This window comes from Urocitellus parryii, chromosome 10 (genome assembly GCF_045843805.1).
Source record: "Urocitellus parryii isolate mUroPar1 chromosome 10, mUroPar1.hap1, whole genome shotgun sequence".
Taxonomy (NCBI): Eukaryota; Metazoa; Chordata; class Mammalia; order Rodentia; family Sciuridae; genus Urocitellus; species Urocitellus parryii.
In genome coordinates this window covers 103938349-103965256 of record NC_135540.1, presented here as the reverse complement: position 1 = coordinate 103965256, position 26908 = coordinate 103938349, and the positions used below count along the sequence as shown (strand labels likewise).

General features: G+C 36.6%; 1 protein-coding gene across 1 annotated transcript; it reads right to left on the bottom strand.

Annotated features, from left to right (window-relative positions):
* Positions 1-423: 423 nt before the first annotated feature.
* Positions 424-26058, bottom strand: Pdcl2 (phosducin like 2). The gene is given in 5 exon segments (XM_026387360.2): positions 424-575; positions 15459-15667; positions 18700-18843; positions 25275-25365; positions 25932-26058. Coding segments are annotated over 5 exon segments (723 nt in total).
* Positions 26059-26908: the final 850 nt, after the last annotated feature.

Here is a 26908-nt window from a genome sequence, read left to right as displayed (position 1 = left end):
CCTTGCTGTTACTGAGGCTGGCTTTGAACTCATGATCCTCCTGCCTCAGCCTCCCGAGCCACTGGGATTACAGGCCTGCGTCACCACACCCAGCTAAATGAAATTTCTTAATTTTTTCATAGGTCGCTTTTGAAGTGAATAGGCAACATAAGAATTTGTAATCTTTGTTTTTTTTTTTTTCCCCAACAAGGGTCAGAAAAAGAATAACCCATGGAAAAATACCAAGGGGTTAGTAGAAATTCTTATTTGTCAGAAAGAATGAATATTCTAAAATACCAGAAAATTTTTGAATTGACATATAAGCTATAGTTCTAACACAAAAAATGAAAATAAATATATACATTCTCTAATCTCTCATTATAAAGGCAGGAGTAAATAAAGCATTCGGTATACATATACTTTAAAGCAATTTATTAAATATTTCTATTTGGTATCATTATCACTGTTGGAACTATCACTGTCATAAATAGAAGTGTTTCTAATTGAAGATACCATCATATCTTCAATGACTTTCTTGGGGTTTTCTTCTAACTCAGTCTGTATTGCTCCAACTTCTGCTAGCTTCCATTCAAGTTCTACAATAAAAAAAAATCATTAGACTTGGATGGAAATCTTGGAAAAATGAGAAGAATTTCTGATCTATAGAAAATAAAAATTGACTATTAATATTAATGTGCAAAGAGTATATATTTAAAACTGTATTATAGTGAAAGTGTTACAATATCAGAATACACATTGGATACAGCAAAGTTATATTTTACTTAAAGGGAGAAAATATGGTTAAAATATTTACTTTTAAAATGGCTGAAAATAAATAAGTTTAAAAATTCAAACTGAAAAGCTATGATGAGAAGAACAATGAAGGAAACCTGAGGAAAACCGAACATGATGAAGATAATACTTAGAAAAAAAGAAAAGCAAAAACAATAGGGATGACCAGCAAAGTCAAAATCTGAATCGCAAGACATACCTCATTCATGAATGACCACACTCACTGTTATTAGAATGTCACCTCTCTAACAATCTATAAATGATTTTAATAAATATTCCTCAGTATTTTTCACTGAATTTGACTAATTCTAAATTATATGAAATTCTCAAAGTATTCCTAGAGATAATTAGATTATTATAAAGCTACAGTAATTACACAGTGCTATATTAATCTAGGGATAGACAAAAAGACAAGTAGAGCATAGAGGAGACTTCAGAAACTAACCCAGGCATTTTTAAGCTGTTAAAAATGGTACAGGAGCCCAGGCTAAGGTGGCACACACCTATAATCCCAGTGGCTCGGGAGGCAGAGGCAGGAGGATCGTGAGTTCAAAGCCAGCTTCAGCAATTTAGTGAGGCACTAAGCAACTCAGTGAGACCCTATCTCTAATAAAATACAAAATAGGGCTGGGGATGTGGCTCAGTGGTCGAGTGCCCCTGAGTTCAATCCCCAGTACCACCCCCCCCAAAAAAAAAAAGATACAGGAAACACTAAAACACTTCACACCCAATTGGATGACTATTATCAAAACAACGAAAAAAGTGTTGGCAAGGATGTGGAGAAATTGGACGCCCTGTGCACTGTTTGGTAGTGTAAAATGGTGCAGCCACTATAGAAAAGAGTGTGACAGTTATATATGATCTGGAAACTCCACTTTTGGGTATATACCCAGAAGAATGAAGAAAGGGACTCCAATGGATATTAGTACACTCATGTTCAGAACAGCATTACTCACAATATACTCCCAATAGCCAAAAGATGTCTATTTACTGATGAATGTATAAACAAAATGTGATATTTTTAACCTTAAAAAGAAAGGAAATTCTAATACATGCTACAACATGAAGAACCTTGAAGATATACAAAGTGTAGGACAGTCACAAGAAAACAAATATACAATTCCAAGTATATAAGGTACCTAAAGTAGTCAGATTGCTGTGGTTCTGGATGCCAATATACCCCCAAAATTCACATGTTGAAATCAGAACCTCAGGATGATGGTATCAGGAGGTGGCCTTTGGGAGGTGACTAGATGATGAAGGCAGAGCCCTTAAAAATGGCTTTAGGGCTGCCGCAGACACCACCGCTGCCATGCCAGAGTTCTTTTCTCTGGGCACTCCAGCACTACCTCCGATGCTCCCTCTAAGGTCACTGCTGCTGACACCCAGAAGTCTCTTTTCCAGTCCACTGCCATCTACACTGCTACTGCCAAAGCCTGGAGGTCTTCTTTCTGGGTGCTGCTGCCCACATGACTGCAGCCACTCACTGCTGCCACTGTAGACACCACTGCCCCCCATTCATGCTGCTGCTGCCCTCCCTGAGATCGCCTGGGTGATGCTGCCCACACAGCCACAGGTGCAACCGCCACTGCAGACACTGTTGCAATACCATTGCTGCTGACCCACCGCCTGCTGCCACCAACCATCGCCACTACTACTGCTACCACCTCCTAGAGAACTGCTGTGGGGAAGACTTTGGTTTGGTTGCACATGGCTGCAACCATCTTGGGGCACTGACCAGGGCCTGGGGCCAGGATGCTAGGAGGCATACCACCACAACAGCACCTGTCTGGGGACTCTGCCAGGACCTGCAGGTCCAGTGTGGGGGTGCCTGCGGGTTTGGAGGCACCTGAGGTCTTCCTGCTGGGAGTGCTAGTGGCCCCTGTCTTCCTGTGCATCTCAGGTTTTCTCCTTTGCATAAGTGTATCCCTGTTGGTCTCTCTGCAAGTAGGAGCAGCATTTAGATCTTGGAACTACATAGTGTACTGTGGCCAAGCCTGAGGTATCTGAAGCCCAGATAGGGTAGTGACTGGATCTGCAAGGGCAGGTCTGGGCCTAGTAATCCAAAGGGATATTAAAGAGAGGCTGAGAAACTTTTGAATGCTGATAGAGATAGTTTGACTTTCCAGCGAGATTTATTTTATTTTATTTTTCTATTTTTTTTTTACCATATTTGGATCAGGGTATTTTTTATGCATCAATGTATGGAGGACAATGATATATGAATGATGTTTTGCATTTTTATTCTGTTTTTATATCTTTAATTTTTTCCCTTTGTTTATATTCTTCCTATCATTTTTCTGTTTTCTTGGTTTCTCTTTCCAGCTTTTCCCCAACCAACAGCCAATCTGTGTTAGCTCCTCTTCTACTCTTCCTATGAATCTTTGCTTCTAGCTTTTTTCTTCCTCCCTTGAAAACATTGCATACTGTGCTACTTTTGTTCTCTCTCCCACCATTTGAAATAGAAATCATTTTAGCAAATTTTCTCTTTATACTATAGATAATTATTGAACTCATCATTTTGGTTTAATGCAAGAAAGCAGTAGATGACTTAGTGAGAGCTATTCAGTTTAAGGCTATATATTGTTTATACTGGGTGCTGTTGTTATTGGTCTCACCATTAAAGATGAGGTGCTGGAAACCTTCAGGAACACTACAGGTCTACAGGATAGAATTTGTGCTGCTTTAGATCTCTATTGCTATATGGGAAAACATGTAAACAACATGAAAAGACAAGGGAATAAAATGCCCCAAACAAACTTAGATGCTCCAATGACAGAAGCCACAGATATCACAGTTGAAGAAATGTCCAAGAAGGAGTTCAGAATGTATATAGTTAAACTGATCTGTGAATTAAAGGATAGTATAAGGAGTGAAATCTAAGAAAAATACAGGAAGTGAAAGACCACTTCAATTAGGAGTTAGAGATTGTGAAAAAAAGCAGAAATCCTCAAAATGAAGGAATCAATAAACCAAATTATAAAGTCAATGGAAAGCATCACCAACAGACTAGATCACTTGAAAGACAGAACCTCACACAATGAAGACAAAATATATAATCTTGAAATAGAGATGACCATGAAGAGATGATTAGAAACCATGAACAGAACATCCAAGAATTATGGGATAACATGAAAAGACTAAATTTAAGAGTTATCAGAATAGATGAAGGAGCAGAGATACGAACCAAAGGAATGCACAATATTTTCAATGATATAATAGCAGAAAACACAAAGAATGGAGTGGAAAATCAAATACAAGACACCGGCCTGGCTCTGTGAACCGCTGCTGGCCGCTGCCAGACGAGCGGCCCACACGGTGCACCGAGCTTAGGAGCGGGCGCGGCCTGCCTGGGCCCACACCGGCCAGGCTCCGTGTTCCACCACCGGCCGCTGCCGGGTGGTTGCAGTCCACACGTCACAGCGAAGGTAGGAGCAGACATTGACCGCCTGGGCCCCCGCCACCCGGCTCTGTGAACTGCCGCCGCCCACACGCTACAGCAAACTTAGGAACGGGCGCTGCCTGCCAGGGCCCACGCCCGCCGCGGCTTTGTGAACCGCCGCCGGCTGGCGCCAAACAGCCGCTGCCTGCAACCTTGCAGTGAGTGGGGGAGCGGGCGCTGCCTGCTCGGCACCGGCCGGCCCGACTCTGTGAACCTCCTCTGGTGGTTTGGAGCTACAGACGACCACCCCCCACCTGCCAGCCCAGTGCTGCAAACGACCCCTGACCAGCTCTGGGAAAGGCCCCACCCACAGCAGGAGTGGAGACTCGCCCAGTCCGGGAGGAAGAACTGCTGCACAGTGATTGACTCCCGCCTACTGAGAGGAGAGACTTGGCCCGGTAGGCATAGCTCCATCTACTGGAAGAGCAGTTAATCGAACTCTAGGACTACATTTACAATTTTTTTTTTTTTTTTGCTGTCCTTTTAAATGTTTTTTAATCCATCTTATTTTATTTCTTTTTTTTAAAATTTCATTTCTACTATTATTATTTTTTTAAATTCTTTTAAATTTTCTATTTTGTTCTTTCCTTCTTTTCTCCTGCCTTTACATTTCTTTTCAATTTTCTTATTCCCCCTTCCTTGAATTCTACCTGCTTACTCTCATTCTCTTTAGTGACTTCTTCCCATCCCTTCTAATACCTTTCCTCCCAAGCATCAAATAAATTTATAGGAGTAAACAGTAACTCAGCAGTCAAACAGAACAAGAAACAATATGAACAGCATGAAAAAGCAAGGAAGAAAAGGAGTGCAAACAATGCAGGGCAGCCTAAATATTCAGGAGGATATAGAGTCACCAGAAAAATGGTCATATAAAGAACTCATGGAACACCTGAGACAGATGGAACGGAACCTTAAAGAGGATACGAGACAGCAAATTCAAGCAGCGAAAGAACACATTGAGAAGGAATTACATAAACAGATAAAAGAAGAAGTTAAACATCTTTATCAGGAGATAGAGACTATAAAAAAGAATCAAACAATGATCTTAGAAATGAGGGAAATTATAAACCAAATTAAAAACTCAAATGAGAGTATCATTAATAGAGTGGAGCAAGTAGAAGCCAGAACGTCAGATAACGAAGACAAAATATATCATCTGGAAAAGAGTCTAGCCAACTCAGATAGGCTGGTTAAAAATCACGAGAGAAACCTACAAGAGATATGTGATAATATAAAAAAAACAAATTTAAGAGTCATTGGGATAGAGGAAGGGATAGAGATTCAAACCAGGGGAATGAGTAATCTACTAGATGAAATAATTGCAGAAAACTTTCCAGAAATAAAAAAGGAAACAGATATACAAATTGTAGATGCATACAGGACACCGAGCATACAAAATCACAGTAGACCAATGCCAAGACACATTGTTATGAAGATATCCAATATACAGAACAAAGAGAAAATATTAAAAGCTGCAAGAGAAAAGAGAAAGATTACATTCAGGGGTAAACCAATAAGGTTAACAACGGACTTTTCAACTCAGACGCTGAAAGCGAGAAGATCCTGGAACAACGTATTTCAAACACTGAAAGACACGGATGCCAACCAAGAATTCTGTACCCAGCAAAATTAAGCTTCAGATACGACAACGAAATAAAAATCTTTCACGATAAACAAAAACTAAAAGAATTTGCAGCCAGAAAACCAGCGTTGCAAAACATCTTGAGCAAAACACTTCATGAGGAAGAAATGGAAAACAATAACCAAAGCCAACAGTGGGAAGTACCTCAGTAAAGACAGACGGAGCGGGGAAAGGTAATCATGGAGAAACAAACGAAATATTAAAAAAAAAAAAAAAAAAGATAAATAATCAAACATGGCTGGAAGTACAAACCATATATCAATAGTAACTCTAAACATTAATGGTTTAAACACTCCAATAAAGCGACATAGGCTGGTAACATGGATTAAAAAAACAAATCCAACAATATGCTGCCTCCAGGAGACACACCTGACTGGAAAAGACATACACAGGCTGAAGGTGAAAGGTTGGGAAAAAATATACCACGCACACGGTCCGCGCAAGCAAGCAGGTGTGGCCATCCTCATATCGAATAAAATCGACTTCAAGACTAAGTTAATCCAAAGGGATAAGGAAGGACATTATATACTGTTAAAAGGAACCATTAAACAACAAGATATAACAATTATCAATATTTATGCACCAAATAATGGTGCTGCGAAATACATAAAACAAATTCTCCTCAAGTTCAAGAATCAAATAGATCACAACACAATAATTATGGATGACTTCAACACACCTCTCTCACCATTGGACAGAACCTCCAAGCAAAAGTTGAATAAAGAAACTATAGATCTCAATACCACAATCAATAACCTAGACTTAACTGACATATATAGAATATACCAACCATCATCGAATGGATATACTTTTTTCTCAGCAGCACATGGATCCTTCTCAAAAATAGACCATATATTATGCCATAGGGCAACCCTCAATAAATATAAAGGGGTGGAGATTATACCATGCATTTTATCTGATCATAATGGATTGAAACTGGAAATTAATGATAAAAGAAGGAAGGGAAAATCCAATATCACATGGAAAATGAACAATATGTTACTGAATGATCAAGGGGTTACAGAAGACATAAAGGAGGAAATCAAAACATTCTTAGAGATAAATGAAAATTCAGACACAACATATCGGAATCTATGGGACACAATGAAAGCAGTTTTAAGAGGGAAATTCATCGCCTGGAGGTCATTCCTCAAAAAAAGGAAAAACCAACAAATAAATGAGCTCACACTTCATCTCAAAGCCCTAGAAAAGGAAGAGCAAAACAATAGTAAATGCAGCAGAAAGCAAGAAATAATTAAAATCAGAGCAGAAATCAATGAAATTGAAACAAAAGAAACTATTGAAAAAATTAACAAAACTAAAAGTTGGTTCTTTGAAAAAATAAACAAGATTGACAGACCCTTAGCCATGCTAACGAAGAGAAGAAGAGAGAGAACTCAAATTACTAACATAAGGGATGAAAAAGGCAATATCACAACAGACGCCACAGAAATACAGAAGATAATTAGAAATTATTTTGAAAACCTATATTCCAATAAAATAGAAGATAGTGAAGACATCGATATATTTCTTAAGACATATGACTTGCCCAGACTGAGTCAGGAGGACACACACGATTTGAACAGACCAATATCAATGGATGAAATTGAAGAAGTAATCAAAAGACTACCAACCAAGAAAAGCCCAGGACCGGATGGGTATACAGCGGAGTTTTACAAAACCTTTAAAGTAGAATTAATACCAATACTTTTCAAGTTATTTCAGGAAATAGAAAAAGAGGGAGTTCTTCCAAATTCATTCTATGAGGCCAACATCACATTGATTCCGAAACCAGACAAAGACACTTCAAAGAAAGAAAACTACAGACCAATATCTCTGATGAACCTAGATGCAAAAATCCTCAATAAAATTCTGGCGAATCGGATACAAAAACACATCAAAAAAATTGTGCACTATGATCAAGTAGGATTCATCCCTGGGATGCAGGGATGGTTCAATATACGGAAATCAATAAATGTTATTCACCATATCAATAGACTTAAAGATAAGAACCATATGATCATCTCGATAGACGCAGAAAAAGCATTCGACAAAGTACAGCATCCCTTTATGTTCAAAACATTAGAAAAACTAGGGATAACAGGAACTTACCTTGATATTGTGAAAGCTATCTACGCTAAGCCACAGGCTAACATCATTCTGAACGGAGAAAAATTGGAGGCATTCCCTCTAAAATCTGGAACGAGACAGGGATGCCCTTTATCACCACTTCTATTCAATATAGTTCTCGAAACACTGGCCAGAGCAATTAGACAAACGAAAGAAATTAAAGGCATAAAAATTGGAAAAGATGAACTTAAATTATCACTATTTGCAGATGACATGATTCTATACATAGAAGACCCAAAAGGGTCTACAAAAAAACTACTAGATCTAATAAATGAATTCGGCAAAGTGGCAGGTTATAAAATCAACACGCACAAATCAAAGGCATTTCTGTATATCAGTGACAAAATTTCTGAAACGGAAGTGAGGAAAAACACTCCATTCGCAATATCCTCAAAAAAAATAAAATACTTGGGAATCAACCTAACAAAAGAGGTGAAAGATTTATACAATGAAAACTACAGAACCCTAAAAAGAGAAGTAGAAGAAGATCTTAGAAGATGGAAAGATATACCCTGTTCATGGATAGGCAGAACTAACATCATCAAAATGGCAATATTACCAAAAGTCCTCTATAGATTTAATGCAATGCCAATCAAAATCCCAATGGCATTGCTTGTAGAAATAGATAAAGCAATCATGAAATTCATATGGAGAAATAAAAGACCCAGAATAGCAAAAGCAATTCTGAGCAGGAAGTGTGAATCAGGTGGTATAGCAATACCAGATTTCAAACTATACTACAGAGCAATAGTAGCAAAAACAGCATGGTACTGGTACCAAAACAGGCGGGTGGACCAATGGTACAGAATAGAGGATACAGAGACTAATCCACAAAGTTACAACTATCTTATATTTGATAAAGGGGCTAAAAGCATGCAATGGAGGAAGGATAGCATCTTCAACAAATGGTGTTGGGAAAACTGGAAATCCATATGCAACAAAATGAAACTGAATCCCCTCCTCTCACCATGCACAAAAGTGAGCTCAAAATGGATCAAGGACCTAGATATCAAATCAGAGACTCTGCTTATGGTAGAAGAAAAAGTTGGCTATGATCTACATATTGTGGGATCAGGCTCCAAATTCCTTAACAGGATGCCTATAGCACAAGAGTTAACAGCAAGAATCAACAAATGGGACTTACTTAAACTAAAAAGTTTTTTCACAGCAAGAGAAACAATAAGAGAAGTAAATCGGGAGCCTACATCATGGGAACAAATTTTTACTCCTCACACTTCAGACAGAGCCTTAATATCCAGAGTATACAAAGAACTCAAAAAATTAGACAATAAGACAACAAATACCCCAATCAACAAATGGGCCAAGGACCTGAACAGACACTTCTCAGAGGAGGACATACAATCAATCAACAAATACATGAAAAAATGCTCACCATCTCTAGCAGTCAGAGAAATGCAAATCAAAACTACCCTAAGATACCATCTCACTCCAGTAAGATTGGCAGCCATCAGGAAGTCAAACAATAACAAGTGCTGGAGAGGATGTGGGGAAAAGGGTACTCTTGTACATTGCTTGTGGGACTGCAAATTGGTTAAGCCAATTTGGAAAGCAGTATGGAGATTCCTGGGAAAGCTGGGAATGGAACCACCATTTGACCCAGTTATTGCCCTTCTTGGTCTATTCCCTGAAGACCTTAAGAGAGCGTACTACAGGGATACTGCCACATCGATGTTCATAGCAGCACAATTCACAATAGCTAGACTGTGGAACCAACCCAGATGCCCTTCAATGGATGAATGGATTAAAAAAATGTGGCAGTTATACACCATGGAGTATTACGAAGCTCTAAAAAATGACAAATTCATGGAATTTGCAGGGAAATGGATGGCATTAGAGCAGATTATGCTTAGTGAAGCCAGCCAATCCCTAAAAAACAAATACCAAATGTCTTCTTTGATATAATGAGAGCAACTAAGAATAGAGCCGGGAGAAAGAGCAGGAAGAAAAGATTGATATTAAACAGAGACACGAGATGGGAGGGAAAGAGAGAGAAAAGGGGAATTGCATGGAAATGGAAAGAGACCCTCATTGTTAAAAAAATCTACATAAAAGAGGTTGTGAGGGGAATTGGAAGAAAAAACAAGGAGAGAAATGAATTACAGTAGATGGGATAGAGAGAGAAGATGGGAGGGGAGGGGAGGGGGGATAGTAGAGGATAGGAAAGGTAGCAGAATACAACAGTTACTAATAGGGCATTATGTAAAAAGGTGAATGTGTAACTGATGTGATTCTGCAATCTGTATTTGGGGTAAAAATGGGAGTTCATAACTCACTTGAAACTAATGTCTGAAATATGATATGTCAAGAGCCGTGTAAGGTTTTGAACAACCAATAAAAAAAAAATCAAATACAAGAGGCTTACAGGACCCCAATGTAGAAAATTACAGCAGACCCACACCAAGACACATTATAATGAGAATGAATAACATACAGAATAAATATAAAATCTTAAAGCCACGAGAGAAAAAAAAAATCAAATTACATACACGGGGAAATCAGTCTGAATCTCAATGGATTTCTCAACCCAGACCCTCAAAGCTAGGAGGTTCTGGAATAATATATTTCAAGCTCTGAAAGAAAATGGATGACAACCAAGAATTTTATATACAGCAAAATTAAGTTTTAGATTTGAAGATGAAATTAAGACCTTCCATGATAAACAAAAATTAAAAGAATTCACAACTAAAAAGCCTACACTACAGAATATTCTCAACAAAATATTCCATGGGGATGAACTGAAAAAAAAAAGTGAAAACCCAGCAAAGGGAGGACCTACACTAAAGGGACATTGGACCAAATGAGAAACTAAGTTAAATTAAAAACCAGAAATAAGTCAAAATGACAGGGAATACAAATCATATCTCAATAATAACCTTTAATGTTAATGGCCTAAAGTCATCAATCAAAAGACATAGACTGGCAGATTGGATTAAAAAGAAAGACCCAACAATATGTGGCCTTCAAGTGACTCACCTCATGGGCAAAGACATCTGCAGGCTGAAGGTGAAAGGATGGAAAAAAAAAAAAACATATCACGCATATGGATTGCAAAAACAAGCAGTGGTTTCTATCCTCATCTCAGATAAAGTAGACTTCAAGCCAAAGTTAACCAGAAGAGACAAAGAAGGACACTTCATACTTCTTAAAGGGAGGTATATAACAGCAAGACATTACGATTACAAATATTTATGCCCCAAACAATACAGCATCTACAAACATCAAACAAATCCTTCTCAATTTTAAGAATCAAACAGACCACAACAGAATAATACTGGGTGACACACCTCTCTCACCACTGGACAGATCTTCCAAACAAAAACTCAATAAAGAAACTATAGAACTAAACAATACAATCAATAATTTAAACTTAACAGACATATATGGAATATTTTATCCATCAACAAGCAAATACACTTTCTTCTCAGCAGCACATGGCTCCTTCTCTAAAATAGACCATATCTTATACCCAAAGCAACTCTTAGTTTAAAAAAAAAAGAGAGAAAATACCTTAATACCTTGCATTCTATCAGATCACAATTGAATGAAATTAGAAATCAATGATAAAGTAAAAACTAGAAGCTACTCTAATAAATGGAGACTAAATAATACCCTATTGAATGGATGGTAGAAGAAATCAAGGATGAAAAAAAATCTCAGAGGTAAATGAGAACACTGATACAACATATCAAAATTTCTGGGACACTATGAAGGCAGTACTAACAGGAAAGTTTATTGTACTGAGTGCATTCATTAAAAGAATAAAAAGTCAACAAATAAATGACTTAACACTATATCCAAAAGCCCTAGAAAAAGAAGAAATCAACACCAAAAGCAGTAGAAAACAGGAAATAATTAAAATCAGAGCTGAAATTAATGAAATCAAAACAAAAGAAACAATTGAAAAAATAACTGAAAAATCCAACAAAACAAAAAGTTGGTTCTTTGAAAAAATAAATAAAATAGATAAAATCCTGTCCATGCTAACGAAAAGAAAAAGATAGAAAATTCAAATTACTAAAATACATGATGAAGAAGGAAATGTCACAATGGACATGTCTGAAATACAGAAGATAATTAGAAACTATTTTGAAAATTTATATTCCAGTAAAACAGAAAATATAGACGACATCAACAAATTTCTAGAGATATATGATCTACCCTAACTGAATGAGGTCATATACAACTTAAGCAGATCAATTACAAGTAATGTAATAGAAGATACCATCAAAAGCCTACCAACCAAGAAAAGCCCAGGACCAGATGGATTCTCAGCCAACTTCTACAAGACTTCAAAGAATAATTAATAATAATACTGCCCAAAATATTCCATGAATATGGAAAAGGAGGGAATCCTTCCAAACTCATTCCATGAAGCTAATGTCACCCTGATACCAAAACCAGACAAAAGACACATCAAGGAAAGAAAACTTCAGACCATATCCCTGATGAACATCAATGCAAAAATTCTCAATATTGGGCTGGGGATGTGGCTCAAGAGGTAGCGTGCTCGCCTGGCATACATGCGGCCCGGGTTCGATCGTCAGCACCACATAGAAACAAAGATGTTGTGTCTGCCAAAAAATAAAAAATAAATATTAAAAAATTCTCTCTCTCTCTCTCTCTCTCTCTCTCTCTCTCTCTCTCTCAAAAAAAAAAAAATTCTCAATAAATTTCTGGCAAATCACACACAAAAACATATAAAAAAGTAAACCATGATCAAGTGGAATTCATCTGAGGGTTGGTTTGACATATGGAAATCAATAAACATTATTCATCATATTAATAGACTTAAAAACAAGAATCACATGATCATCTCAATAAATTCAGAAAAAGCATTTGTCAAAATATAGCACACCTTCATGTTCAAAACACTAGAAAAACTAGGGATATTAGGAAGATACCTCAACATTGTAAAAGCTATATATGCTAAACCCAAGGCCAACATCATTCTAAATGGAGAAAAATTGAAAACATTTTCTCTAAAAATTGGAATAAGGCAAGGATGTCTTCTTTCACCACTTCAACATCATTCTTGAAACTCTAGCCAGAGCAATTAAACAGAAGAAAGAAATTAAAGGAATACAAATAGGTAAAGAAGAATTCAAACTATCACTATTTGCTATGATATGACTCTATAATCTAGAAGATAAAAAAAAAACCAGAAAATTTCTAGAACTAATAAATGAATTCAGCAAATTACCAGGATATAAAATCAACACCTATAAATCAAACACATTCCTATACATCAGCGATGAATCCACTGAAAGAGACATTAGAAAAACTATCCCATTCACAATAGCCTCAAGTAAAATAAAACATCTGAGAATCAATCTAACAAAAGAGGTGGAAGACCTACAATGAAAACTACAGAACACTAAAAAGGAAATTGAAGAAAACCTCAGAAGATGGAAAGATCTCCCATGCTCCTGGATAGGTAGAATTAATATTGTCAAAATGACCATACTACCAAAAGCATTATACAGATTTAATGCAATTCCTGTTAAAATCCCAATGACATTCTTCATAGAAACAGAAAACTACTCATGAAATTTATTTGGAAAAATAAGAGACCCAGAATAGCCAAAGCAATTCTTAGCAAGACATGTGAAGCAAGAGGCATCATAATACCAGGCCTTAAATTATACTACAGAGCTATAATAACAAAACCAGCATGGTATTGACACCAAAATAGATATGTAGACCAATGGTTAGAGGTCACAGAGACAAACCCACATAAATATGGTTATTTCATACTAGACAAAGGTGCCCAAAACATTCACTGGAGAAAAGATAGCCTATTCAACAAATGGTGCTGGCAAAACTGGAAATTCATATGTAGTAAAATGAAATTAAACCTCTCTCTCTCACCTTGAACAAAAACACTAAAAATGGATCAAAGACTTAGGCACTAGGACAGAGACCCTGTGCCTAATAGAAGAAAAAGTAGGCCCAAATCTTTACCATGTCGGTCTAGGTTCTGATTTCCTCAACAAGATCTCTAAAGTGCAACAAGTAAAATCAAGGATCAATAAATGGGAGGGATTCAAATTAAAAAGTTTCTTCTCAGCAAAGGAAACAATAACGTGAGGAGAGAGCTGACAGATTGGGAGAAAATCTTTACCACATGCACCTCCAATAAAGCATTAATCTGTGGGATACATAAAGAACTCAAAAAACTCAACACCAAAAAAAAAAAAAAAAAAACAAATAACCCAATCAATAAATGGGCTAGGGAACTGAACAGACACTTCTCAGAAGAAGAAATACAATCGATCAATAAATATATAAAAAAGTCTTCAACATCTCTGGCAATTAGAGAAATGCAAATCAACACTACACTAAGATTTCATCTCACTCCTGTCAGAATGGCAATCATTTACAATCCAGATAACAATAAATGTCAAGGATGTGCGGGGGAAAGGTATACTCACACATTGTTGGTGGGACTGAAAATTGGTACAACCACTATGGAAAGCAGTATGGAGATTTCTCAGAAAACTTGGAATGGAACTACCATTTGACTCTGCTATTCCACTTCTTGGTTTATACCCCAAGGACTTAAAATTAGCATTCTATGGTAATGCAGCCATGTTAATGTTTATAGCAGCTCAATTCATAATAGCTACTGTGGTCTTAATATAGCCAAAATTAGTTTTAGGGGGTTGATAGAGTCAAAGAATAAATGTTAAAAGCAGTCTCTCAAGGTGGCTTTAACATGAGGATGAAATAAGATGATGTTTAGTTCTACAATATATGTTAAAACAGTTCTAAAAAATGAATGAAACAAAAGGATGGCCTTAGGAAATAAAAATTATTAAATAAGATAAAAATATAAAGTCCTGTGGTGTGTATTATGATAAAATAATTGGAGATGTGGTCCCTGCACTTGGGAGGGAGATGAGACTCGGAATAAATCAGCAAAAATCAGGACAAAAAAATACGTGGCATAGAGAACATACACTACGGAAAATGAATAGAGAAGTGAAAGGCGAGTTATTAGTCCAGGATTACATAACAGAGTACGGAAATGAGGAGATCCCTGCACTTGGAGAGGAAGAATAAAGAAGGATGGGGAATTTTAGATAAAAGGAAAGAGCATATAACCAAGTGAGACAGCATGAGTGAGTGAGGTACTGTCTGGGGTTAAGGCCGAAGAGCAGCTAGGGTACAGATGGGCAGCACTGAGAAATGTGGCTGGAGAGGTAGGCTTAGATGCTAAAGGGGAAGATTGTAAATTTTAGACAGGAAACCATTAAGGATTTTAAGCAAAAACAGTGTTATGATAAGAGTATTATTATAGGAAAATGAATAGGGAGACATTCAAGAAGGGACTAGAAACAAGGGGAAAATAACTTTTATGTTTTAAGGAAATAAGCTTCCATGATACTTGTTCATCTATGGAAGTTTTCACCTGTAATTTTTATAAACAAAATTTTAAAATAACTTCATTACCTTCTAGTTTGAGATTTATCCCTCCACATTCTACGATTCCAATGAATTTGCCTTCTATCTGACCACTTTTATAAACAAAAATTGTTGGTAAGCAATTGTCATGGTAGTGTTGAATACAGCTATTCACGATGGCTTTAACAAATTTAGTTTCCGGAAACTTTCTTGCCAGAAGACTAAGATGCTGGTTCACCAATAAACACATTGGGATGCTAAAAAAGAGAAACAGCACACACAATATATTTTTAAACAGACTACTCACTTCAGCCTAATAAAATAAGGAAGTATCTTTGTGACAAAAAGAATGTTTCCGTAGTTTTTCTTTTAATAGAAAAGTATATCCTCATCTTCCTCTACTGTGACCTAGCACAGATGAATGGAATGGAGAGTCCTCTGGTTTCCACTGGAAACATTACCATACCCTGGCCATGCAGTAGCTACCATGGGAGTCTGATGCCTGAGTTGGACAAACTACATTCAACTTAGTGCCAGTTCTCAGTTGGTAGGACACATGAAAAACGAAACAAACAAACAAACAACAACAACAACAAAATCTTTGGCAGTTCTGAGTTGAAGTAGAGATATCCCAACTCTTGTCACCATTTTGCGTTTATCTTCATGTAATGAGATTATCACTTCCAAAGTTCCTTGTTTTAGACAAGAAATTCTTGACTTTCTGGACCTTAACAACACTCCAACTTTAGTCTTCCTGGAGTCCCACTCCACACCACATCCTGCTCCCCATCATCAAGAGTTATTTAATTTCTCATTAGCAATTCAAGACTGATTGAAAGAATGACCCAAACTTTCAATTTTTCCTGCTCAATCACTTCACTCCTGTTACACCCATTCTTCAATGAGTTCCCTCTCTTCCAGCTTTACCAAATTGTTCTGGGCTAGTTCCATCACCTTTGCTTTATAGTGCACTCCCCTTCCATTTCCTATGGTACTGTTCCTCTGTGGGTTATTCGGCTTCCCTCTTCTGTTTTCTCATCTTTCCTTCTCCAAAGACACTTTCCTAATTTTACATACACATATCAAGTCAATAAATTTTAGTTTTTTAAAAACTTCCTTTCTACTCTTTGTTTCTGTCTAGTAACCACTCTTTCCTTCTAGTCACAATCCAGATTGAAACAAACAAACATAAAACCACCTGTTTCTATGTTTTGTTCATCTCCTTTCTTGAAACACTCTTTTCTTTTGGCATAAGTAAAAAATACATGGCATAGAGAATATACACTATAGATATACTTCTATGGTTCGCTTTTATTAGGTTCCTGCTAATATCTGACTTTCTTCTTCTGTCTTTGCCTCAGATGAAGATGTGTCTTATATCCTGGGCTCTCTTCTCATTCCAGATACATCCACTGAACTCCTAACCATCTTGATATCAACAGCCAATGAATTTCATCTCCCTTCCACTCCACCAAAAAAAAAAAAATTCTGATTTTTCTCCAATATTTTATTAGATTGGCACTCAGGCCTGCCCTTTCTTCTACAAGGTCTAATCAGGAATCCAGTCACATTGATTCTACCTCCTTATTTTATGTCTATCTTCTCCTCTCTTTGGCCTTTGCGCTACTCCCCTCATTTTTAAATCTAAGCTACGTCAGATTACCCTAAATCTCAAATCTTATCGTGTAAACTTGAGATTCTTCTATCCCCCCACATTGAAAATATGGCAATGGTTCCTCACTCCTTCAGGATAAGTTCTAGACTCTTCAATGTGGCCTTCAAGAGTGCCTGCCTAGCATGAAAGAGGCCCTGGGTTCAATCTCCAGTACACCACCACACGCACACACACAAAAAAGTTATGTTTTCTTTTATAGGCATGTTGTCCTATCAAAATCTGATAACTTTGTGATTTCTGGGCTATAATTTGCAAAGATTTCTCTAAGAACCTGAAGAGAGATGAAATTAATCAAAGATTGGGATGAAGACAGTAAGAGCAACTGTCATGGTCTCTGGAATGGTTTCAATGAGAGAAACAGGGAAACATCTACTCTCCGGGTTTTTAACTATAGAGGTTGGTGAGGCCAAGGGATATTTAAGTTATAATTGATATAACTGGGCGTTTCAAAATTAACTATCAGGGAAATGGGGAAATACAATAGAATTGTTCTATTTAAAAGGGCCTTAAGAGGCATGAAATATCTGTATGTACTGCATGATCTTTAATTGGCTCCTTGTGTGTGTTTATTAAAGATATTTTGCAGTCAGTTGGAAAAAAACATGAATAAGGTTTAGGTACTGTGGTTATCTAGAAGAATGCTCTTGAAGAAGCACACAGAATGCCATCCCCAATATGCCTTGCATAAGAATTATTTTGATCTGAATGTAACTAAGAAGAAACATACAAGAAAACTCTCTTGATCAAGGGCAGGATGACTCTTAATCATTGAAGACAACCCACCTTTTATCAGCCCAGAGTAGCAACAGAGCCATCAGTACAACAAATCTTAATAAGTCCTTCTTTCCCAATAGTTTTCCCCCAGATAATTGTCTTCCACAACATATACCACCCCTAGAAGCTCAAAGTCCCTTTCCTTTGTCTTGTCACTTTTCTAAAACTTGTTCTTTTGTTAAGATACTATATAAACTTCAGTTCTCAACATCACTTTGAGTAACTCTTCACTGAGTTCTCTCCCCTTAATGGTTTTTTTTTTCTCTTGTCAATCTGTCCTTCCTCAGTTTAATTTGCAGGCCCCTGCCAATAAATCTAAGATAGAGGAAAAAGGAATTTTTTTTCCACTAGACACCCTTATGTTTTGAAGACACATGCTGAAGAATTTAGGAAAATCACAACGCTGTGTGCAATTTACTTTGAACTGGTTCTGCATAAGCAAATTACCCAATAGAAACAATGATATAAAAAGGTAAAATATTCATTGTTGAACCTTTGTGATGGGTATTTAGGTTGTTCATTTTAACATTCTCTCTATTTCTGTATCTTTTTAAAATTTCCATAATAAAAAGTTATTTTTTAAATAACTACCAAAGAGAGTTTATTTCTCTGAAGAATTGCAACAAGTTGTTTAAATTAGAAATGAAAATATTTAAAAATACCCAAGCTTAATCTTTGAAGCCCATGATTATAAAGACTCCATAGATGTATTTATGTGAAATATGCACATTTTTCTTTTCCTATGTACTCTTGGTTATATGCATTATAGAATCTTAAAATGAGCAATGTCTTGAAAAGACATTAAATCATTCCTCCATTCACATTTTGAAATGCTATTACCTTGATCTGTATAGATGAATTATAACCCATACATCTTTTTCTGCATTTGTGACTTCATTCACATATTGATTTCCAGAAATTTCTTTTAATTCACCAAATTTTTGTTTTTTCTTAAGTGCTTTCCATTCCTGTAACCGCTTTTCTCTAATTAAAAAATAAAGTTAATTTACATATAAAAATTGTTATATTCTTAAAATCATTCTTATACACAGTAATAATTTAGGACAATGTATGTTCATAGCAAATACTTTACTATTTTTTTTCAGCAAATACTTTAAGTGTTAGGGAAACCATTAATGATCTAATAAAGCCAATCTCTCTTCTTTTATGGGAATTTGTGTTATCATAAGTATTGTTATTAACCCATTTAAGTAACATCACAAGCTGCTTTCCAGTCCAAAGCCTTTGTGAATATTTATTATCAGTTTTAAGCATAAATTTATTATAGGGAAAGAGGAAGTAAAGGAGAGGGAGTAGAGGAGAATGATTCAGAGGTCAGATCAAACTGGGTTTATGCCAGTTTCAGTATTTAAATAGTAGCATGAACTTGGGCAAGTTATTTAATCTTCCTAAACTTCAGTTTCCCTAACTGTACATGGGAATAATGGTAATACCCATTCTTGTGGAATTGCTGGAAATTAAATGATATAACACATGCAAATTTCTTAGCATAGTGTCTGGCACCCAGTGAGAATTTAATAAATTTTATGTATTTGTTCTTTCATAGAGAACATTATAAAACTTTGTTAAATAATCATCTCAAATTTTTCATACTTTGATGATTAATGCTTTGATGGTGAATGCTTGGATTTATGAAATAAACCCGGTGGTTTCTGACATTTCCAAATTTCTTTTTTCTTTGGTGGTAATACTGGGGATCATACCCAGAGGGATTCTACCACGGAGCTACATTCCCAGCCCTTTTTATTTTATTTTAAGACAGGAACTTGGTAAGTTGCTAAGGCTGGTCTTGAACTTGCGATTCTCCCACCTGAGACTCCGGAGCTGTTGGAATTTCAAACAGGTACCACTGCACCAGAAAAGTTTCTTAACATTTACTGATTCTATGCCTCTTAGGTTTGCTGGGGGTATTTACTTCCTCTCGCTCCCCTTCTCTATGTGTTAACTGTATTTTCTCATTTTCTGTGTTCTTGATGCGCTGTCATCTGGAGCCTTCCCTATCTTCTACAGAATGTCTGGCTAACTCCAAGAAAAAGCAAACACTTGCCAGAGAGTAGTTCTTCAAATGCAAACCAGCCAGTCCAGAGTACCTAGCTCAATCACCTTCTTTACCAGGCTGAGCCATGGCCCCTGCCCTGGGACAAGACAACTAGAGATAACCCTACAGCCCAGAGCCTACCAAAACCATTCAAACTAGCCAGTCCTGAACCTGCAGAAACCACATTGAAGTCTCCTTCTGACTCTTGACCAATTCAGGTACTTTCCCATGTGGTCCTATCTGGCATGGAGTGATCCCTCCTCTTGGGAACTGTGAATGACAAACTATCCTTTCAAGGCAGCTAATAAAAACAAAATCCTGGGTATGTTTTAAAGCGCTCTGCCTTTCACACATTAGAAACATGTCAAGTGAAACCTCTCCCTTTACATAACAACTGATCCAAGCAAAATAAAGGCTAAGTGGGAGTGCTGAGGCGAATAATGCCAGGCCAGGCCCTCTCAGAGTGTGCACATCGAAGCCCTTCCATTTGCCTTCTACTGGCTGACATAATATAACCTGGATTTACTCCAAAAGTCTTTTGGGAACCCTCCTATTTTCGGACTGAAGATTTAGTATCACTCTCACTAACTTGCCTCAATTTGATCTGGCTGGTTTAATATTATTCAGAAATTTCAAAATGTTCCTGTTCCAAGGATGGCACCATGCCCTATTCAGTGGAACAATTCACAACTGCTTCTCTTCCTTGTCCCCTGTTTCACCTTCTTCTCCACCCCCTCCTCGTTTCTTTCTCTTTGGACTTGGGCTGGGGAGAAAGGTAAACACCTGGGCTAGTTTTGCCATCAGGAAGTCACCTTGTTCAATGGCCTGCATTTTTTTCACCTAACAATCATATCAGTTGGGATTCAGTTGCATAAACAGAAAGCCCTCTGGCTATTTTAAGCAGAAAGGAGCTTAATCTGGGGAATTATGTGCTTTGAAAATCTAATGGAAAGACAGAAGGAGTAGGCTCTAGGCTGCTGAATGACTCCCAGAACATTGCAAAACTGGTCTGCCAAGGATCCTTGCTGCAATCCAGACACTGGGGAATCTGGAACTGCTGTTCCAATTATTGGCCCTAGTGTCAAATTAATCTGAGACTCAGAAAGTCTCAGTAATAGCTATTGTCTCTAGAAACCCATCTCCCCAGCAACAATCCGAGGATAAGAAACTGCAGCCAGAATAATGGTTCCAAAAACCATGATGCAAATTCTAGATTAGTACCAGCTAAACGAATGCTTTGTGTGCTACGACTTCTTCCCCTACTTAATTTAGCTCTTACTTCAAATAGCCAATTAATGTGGACATCATATCATTATCCATGTTGCATCAAAGACTGAGAAATGTAGTTTCTTTTTTTTTTTTTTTTTTTAGCTTCTGTAGTACTGGAACACAACGCCACGAGAAAGAGGAACATATGTCAAGGCAACCAAATTAATGCATTTGCCACAAAAAATATGCTGCAAATATGTCCATGGCTACATACAGATCTTTCTTCATATTTTAAGCTTTGAGAGCTTCTAAATTGATCCACTTGTTATTTTACAGCTAATCACCTATACAATAGCATTTGTCTCTTCTTTTTTGAATATTATATCTTACATTTCTTTATCTTGTCCTGAGGCCTGGTTAGAACCCACAATATCATTATAGCTTCCTATTCTGGGGCTCACAGGAAGACCACACTTGCCAGCTTCCTTTGCAAATAGATTAGGATCATGAGACTAGATGATACCCAATGGAACCTGAGTGAAAGTGACAATCCATTTCTACAACTCATCCCTAAAATGTCCCTCTGATCTTTCACACTGAATCTCTGAATCTCTGATTCACATGGTTGGAGATCAAAGATTCTTAGATGATGTAGCTCCTAATGAAAAAAGCCCAGACCACAGTCATTACCAGGAAAACAACTGCTCAAGAGAACTGTAGAACATGGATCAAAAAGTTGAGGAATGATCACTACTATTTAATCCAAACATACTTTTATCATTCTAAAATAAACTATGTATCCATTTACAGTTACTCCCTTTTTGCTCATTCCAAGACCTGGTATCCAAGAAGCTGCTTTCTGTTTATATGGCCTTTGTAACTGGTTTCTTTCCCTTGACATGATGCTTTCAAAGTTAACCCATGTTATAGAAGATACTGATACTTCATTTTGTTTTATGGCCAAGTAATATTTCTTATTCAGATGTACCATTTTTGGTTATGTTCTGGTCAGTTCATGAATACTCAGTAGTGTCTACTTTTTTGTCTTGTGGATAACATTGCTAGGAATATTCCTATACGAGTTTTGTGTTTTCAGTTCTCTTGATCATACACCTAGGAGTGGAATGGCTGGATCATATGATAGCTCGATGTTTAAGCTTTTGAGGATTTTCCAGAATGTTTTTCATAGTGGCTGCACAATTTTGCATTCTCACTGGCAATGACAAGGCTTCTAATTTCTCCACATCCTCACCAACTTCTGTTACTGTCTGCCTTCTTTGTATTATAACACCTTAGTGGGTATGAAATCATCTCTCATTGTGGGGTCTGCACTCTGATTGTTAAGTGTCAGAATTGAATTGAATTTCAAGATACCCAGTTGATATCTGGAACTGGTTAGTCTGGGAAAAATAAATCCTATACATTTCATGTCAGGAGCAATGTGAGTAGCCTGACATGGTGGTGCAGACCTATAATCCCAGCAGTTGAGAAGGCCAAAGCAAAAGGATCACAAGTTCAAGGCCAACTTTAGCAACTTAGAGGGACCCTCAGCAACTTAGTGAGATCCTATCTCAGAATACAAACATGGAGATGTGACTCAGTGGTAAAGTGCCCATGGGTTCAATCTCCAGAACAACAACAAAAAAAGTGGTGTGAGAAAAGCATACCAAAAAAGTAAAATAAACTGAAATGAAAAAAAAATATACTGGAGAGTTTCCTAGATTTGAGCAAGCAAAAAAAAAAAAAAGATAAACTTGAAGATAAGAAAATGGCAATTATTAAGTCTGAAGAACAATAATGAAAAAAGTAAACAAAGACTAAAGGACCGATGGGATACTGTCAAGCAGTCCAACACATACATTGTGGGAATCCCAAAAGGAGGAGAGAGAGAGAAAAGGGCATTTAATAAATAGTTGAAGAAATGATCCCTGTAAACTTTCCAAATTTGAGTAAAGACAAGGAACTAGAAATCCAAGATGTCCAAGCAGGACAAACTCAAAGAACACACATCATGACATCACAATCAAACTGTCAAAAGGCAAAGACAGATTCTTGCAAGTAACAAGAGAAAAGTAAGTCATTACATATAAGAGATCCTTGATAAGACTATCATCCAATTTCTCATTAGAAAGTTTGGAGACTAATTAGAGTGCTAAAAACTGTCAACTAAGAATTCTATATCTGGAAAAAATACTATGCTTTGAGAACAAAGGAGAAATTAAGAAATTCCTAGATTAAAATAAAAAGAGCCAACGGAGTTGTTACTAATAGACCTGTCCTAAAGAATATGCAAAAGGAGTCCTTTCAACTGAAATAAAAGGGCACTAGATAGTAATTCAAAGCTTTAGAAGAAAAAGAACATTGGTAAATTTAATTAAATAGAAAAATACAAAACTAAGTATTACTATACTTTTGGGTTTTAATTCCTTTCCCCCTATATGATATAAAAGGCAAATGCATAAGCAATAATTATGAATCTATGTTAATGAATATACAATATATAACAATGTAGTCTATGACAATAACAAGATAAAGGGACAGAGATAGAGATGTATAAGGTCTAAGTATTTGCAGTCTTTTGGATTTAAATTGATATTATTTAAACTAGGTCATTACAGGATGATATTTTCTATCCTTAAGATAACCACTAAGAAGGGCTGGGGATAGAGCACATGCACAGGGACCTGGCTTCAATCCCCAGCACCAACAAACAAACAAACAAACAAACAAAAACAAGATAACCACTAAGAAAAGAAAAAAAAGGAAATTAAAATGGCACATAAAATGAAGATCAGCTAAATGTAGAAACAAAGTAGTAAAGAAAGAATTGAAGAACAAAAAGCACTTAAGAGGACTGGGGATATAGCTCTGTGGTAGAGCACTTGCGTAGCATGCACAAGGCCCTGGGTTTGATCCCTAGAGCAGAAAACAACTACAACAACAAAACAAAACAAATAAAAAATACATAAGAAATATAGAAAACCAATAGTTAAATAGCTGAAGTAAGAACTTCCTTAATCAATAATTACTTTAGATGTAAATTATTTTAGATTAATCTGATTAATCTCCAATTAAAGGCAAAGATTGGCAAAATGAATTTTTAAAAAGTTCTAGGTGGGGCACAGTGGCACACTCCCAACAGCTTGTGAGCCTGAGGCAGGAGGATCTTGAGTTCAAAGCCGCCTCAGAAATTTAGCAAGGCTCTAAGCAACTCAGCAAGACCCTGTTTCTAAATAAAATTTAAAAAAGGTCTGGGGATGTGGCACAATGGTTAATTTCCCCCTGAGATCAATGTCCAATACAAAAAAAAAAAAAAAGTTCTAGCCCGTTCAAGCCTTTTGTAAGGGCACTCACTAGTGGTGTCCTATTATGAGAAAGCAGCCTTCATGGTCTAATCACCTCCAAATGCTCTACCTTTAAACACCACGGGCCTTGGCCATAAGATATCAGCTTGAATTTTAAGGAGAAACAAATATACCACCGTGTGTGTGTGTGTGTGTGTGTGTGTGTGTGCAGGGTGCTGGGAAGTTCTAATCCTCTAATAACATGGTTGGTCCCTCTGGAAACTAGCCTCCATTCTAAAGCTATCTAAGTGGAGACCATCTACCAACTGTCATCTCATTAGCTACCAAAGGCTCTCTGGAAGGCAAATCATGACTACCTTTTTATTGGCCTTTAATTGATATTTTCTGCTTTATTCATAGATAACTTGATGAAATTTCACTCTATGCTACTGGATAATTTTCTATTTAAGCAAAGGCAAAAAATAATTTTTAAAAGATTTAATTTCATCTTATATGAAGAGTTTTAAAATTTGGGTGAGTGGGTTGCTGGGGATTGAACTCAGGGCACTCAACCACTGAGCCACATCTCCAGATTTATTTTGTGTTTTTATTTTTTATTTTATTTAATTTATTTTTTTATTTAGAGATAGGATCTCACTGAATGGCTTAGTGCCTCACCATTGCTGAGGCTTACTTTGAACTTGGGATCCTCCTGTCTCAGCCCCCCAAGCTGCTGGGATTACAGGCATGTGCCACCACAATTAAAAATTAATTTTATTACATTAAGACAAAAATTCTTAGTTTTGCTCTTATAATTCTTCTTCATTTAAAGATACATAAGTAACCAAAATGAATCACTGTACCTATATACTTCGATAGCTTTCATATCTTCTTCATCAAATTCATCTTCAGCTTCTTTCAACTGTGCAAGAGACATCTTTTCATATGGTTTCACTAAAACAACATAAATGGTAGGTAATCAAGTTGTTTGAAAATATTTTTAATTTTCAGTCAATATCTAGAAGAAAACAATATCTTCGGTAAATGAAGATCAAGAATACCTTTAAATACAACTGAAACAACCACAAAATAGTTTACACATTGTGGAAATTACATTAAAGGGTTTTTTTACATCCTCAAAGTTCACAGCACTAACAAGTTATATGTAAAAATAGATGTGAAAAATTAGTTAGACCCCATAAACTTAGACTTTCCCACAAGTACCTGGAATTCTTAACAAATAATATATGCTATATGAATTATCAGGATAGAAGGTAATCACAAAGTAAAGAGATATGGTGGGTGGGTGGGGAAAGTCTCATTAAGTTATATAATAGCATGATTCAGCTCTGTTATTAACCAGCATATGATTTCCATGTGAATTAGCCATTTTAGGTGTCAGTATCTTAATTTTGAATGCCTGGGTGGGGTTTACATTAAGTTATTTCTATTGCCTGTCTTCTATGTTCATGAAATACATTATCACCACCTTCACTGTATTATTCCCTTCATATCCATACCCATCGCCTCTTTCTGTAAACGTAAAACCATTTCTTCAATTTCATCTTTTGGTTCCTCTTTTGGAGGAAGAATACCAAAATCTCTCAGAATTTCATTCCATTCCGTATCTTCATTTGGGTCCTACATAAGAGAAAAGAAAATCTGTTGACATAGTCATTCATTTTAACATGTGTTTGTAAAGTTGACAGATAATATTACACTTGCAAGTATGCAGTTATTCATGAACTCTACAGAGAGTTTTGAAGAATTTATTGAAGTGGGCTACTTCTTCCCACTTCTTGGCACTAATAGATTACATACTTTGATAAACAGGATACGTCTTCTAGCCTCAGTGCTACCCCAAAAATTTTAATAAAAATATCACTTTAGGAACAACCTGCTGTCAGGTTCCCTCTCACCTTCTTTCTAACTTGAATAAATCCTAATCCTTTCAAAAATATCAATTTAGGACACATATCAAATGTTAAGGAAGTGAACTTATGATCCATAGAAAATTCACTGATAATTTCAATGGGCAAAATTAATTCACATCATGCACCAATATAATTAGGTTATCTTTTCTTTATAAGCATTCAAGACCTTCAGTTGAACCTACTTCTATTTTCAGCTATATTGCTTTATGGGACTCTCACTCATGGGTTAAATCTTAGAAAAAGCTAGGGGTCTTTCTACAGTTTAGTTTCTATCTAACCATCATTTCTTTCTATGAAAGTTAGCCTTATTTCCTCAGTATCCTTATTTTCACTGAGATTTTATCTGCAATTTTTTTTCCAGAAGTTTCCTACCATATGTAAGCTATTGTCTCTTCTAGCCTGCTATCCATATCCTCTGACATTTTCAGGAGAGAATTTTATACATGAGTGAAGACCATGGCATCCAAAGTCTAAGATGGCTTTGAATGATCTCTTTAATTATGGATGGAACAGTGGCTTGCTTCTAACAAATGAGTGTAGTAAAGGTAAAGGAATGTAATTCG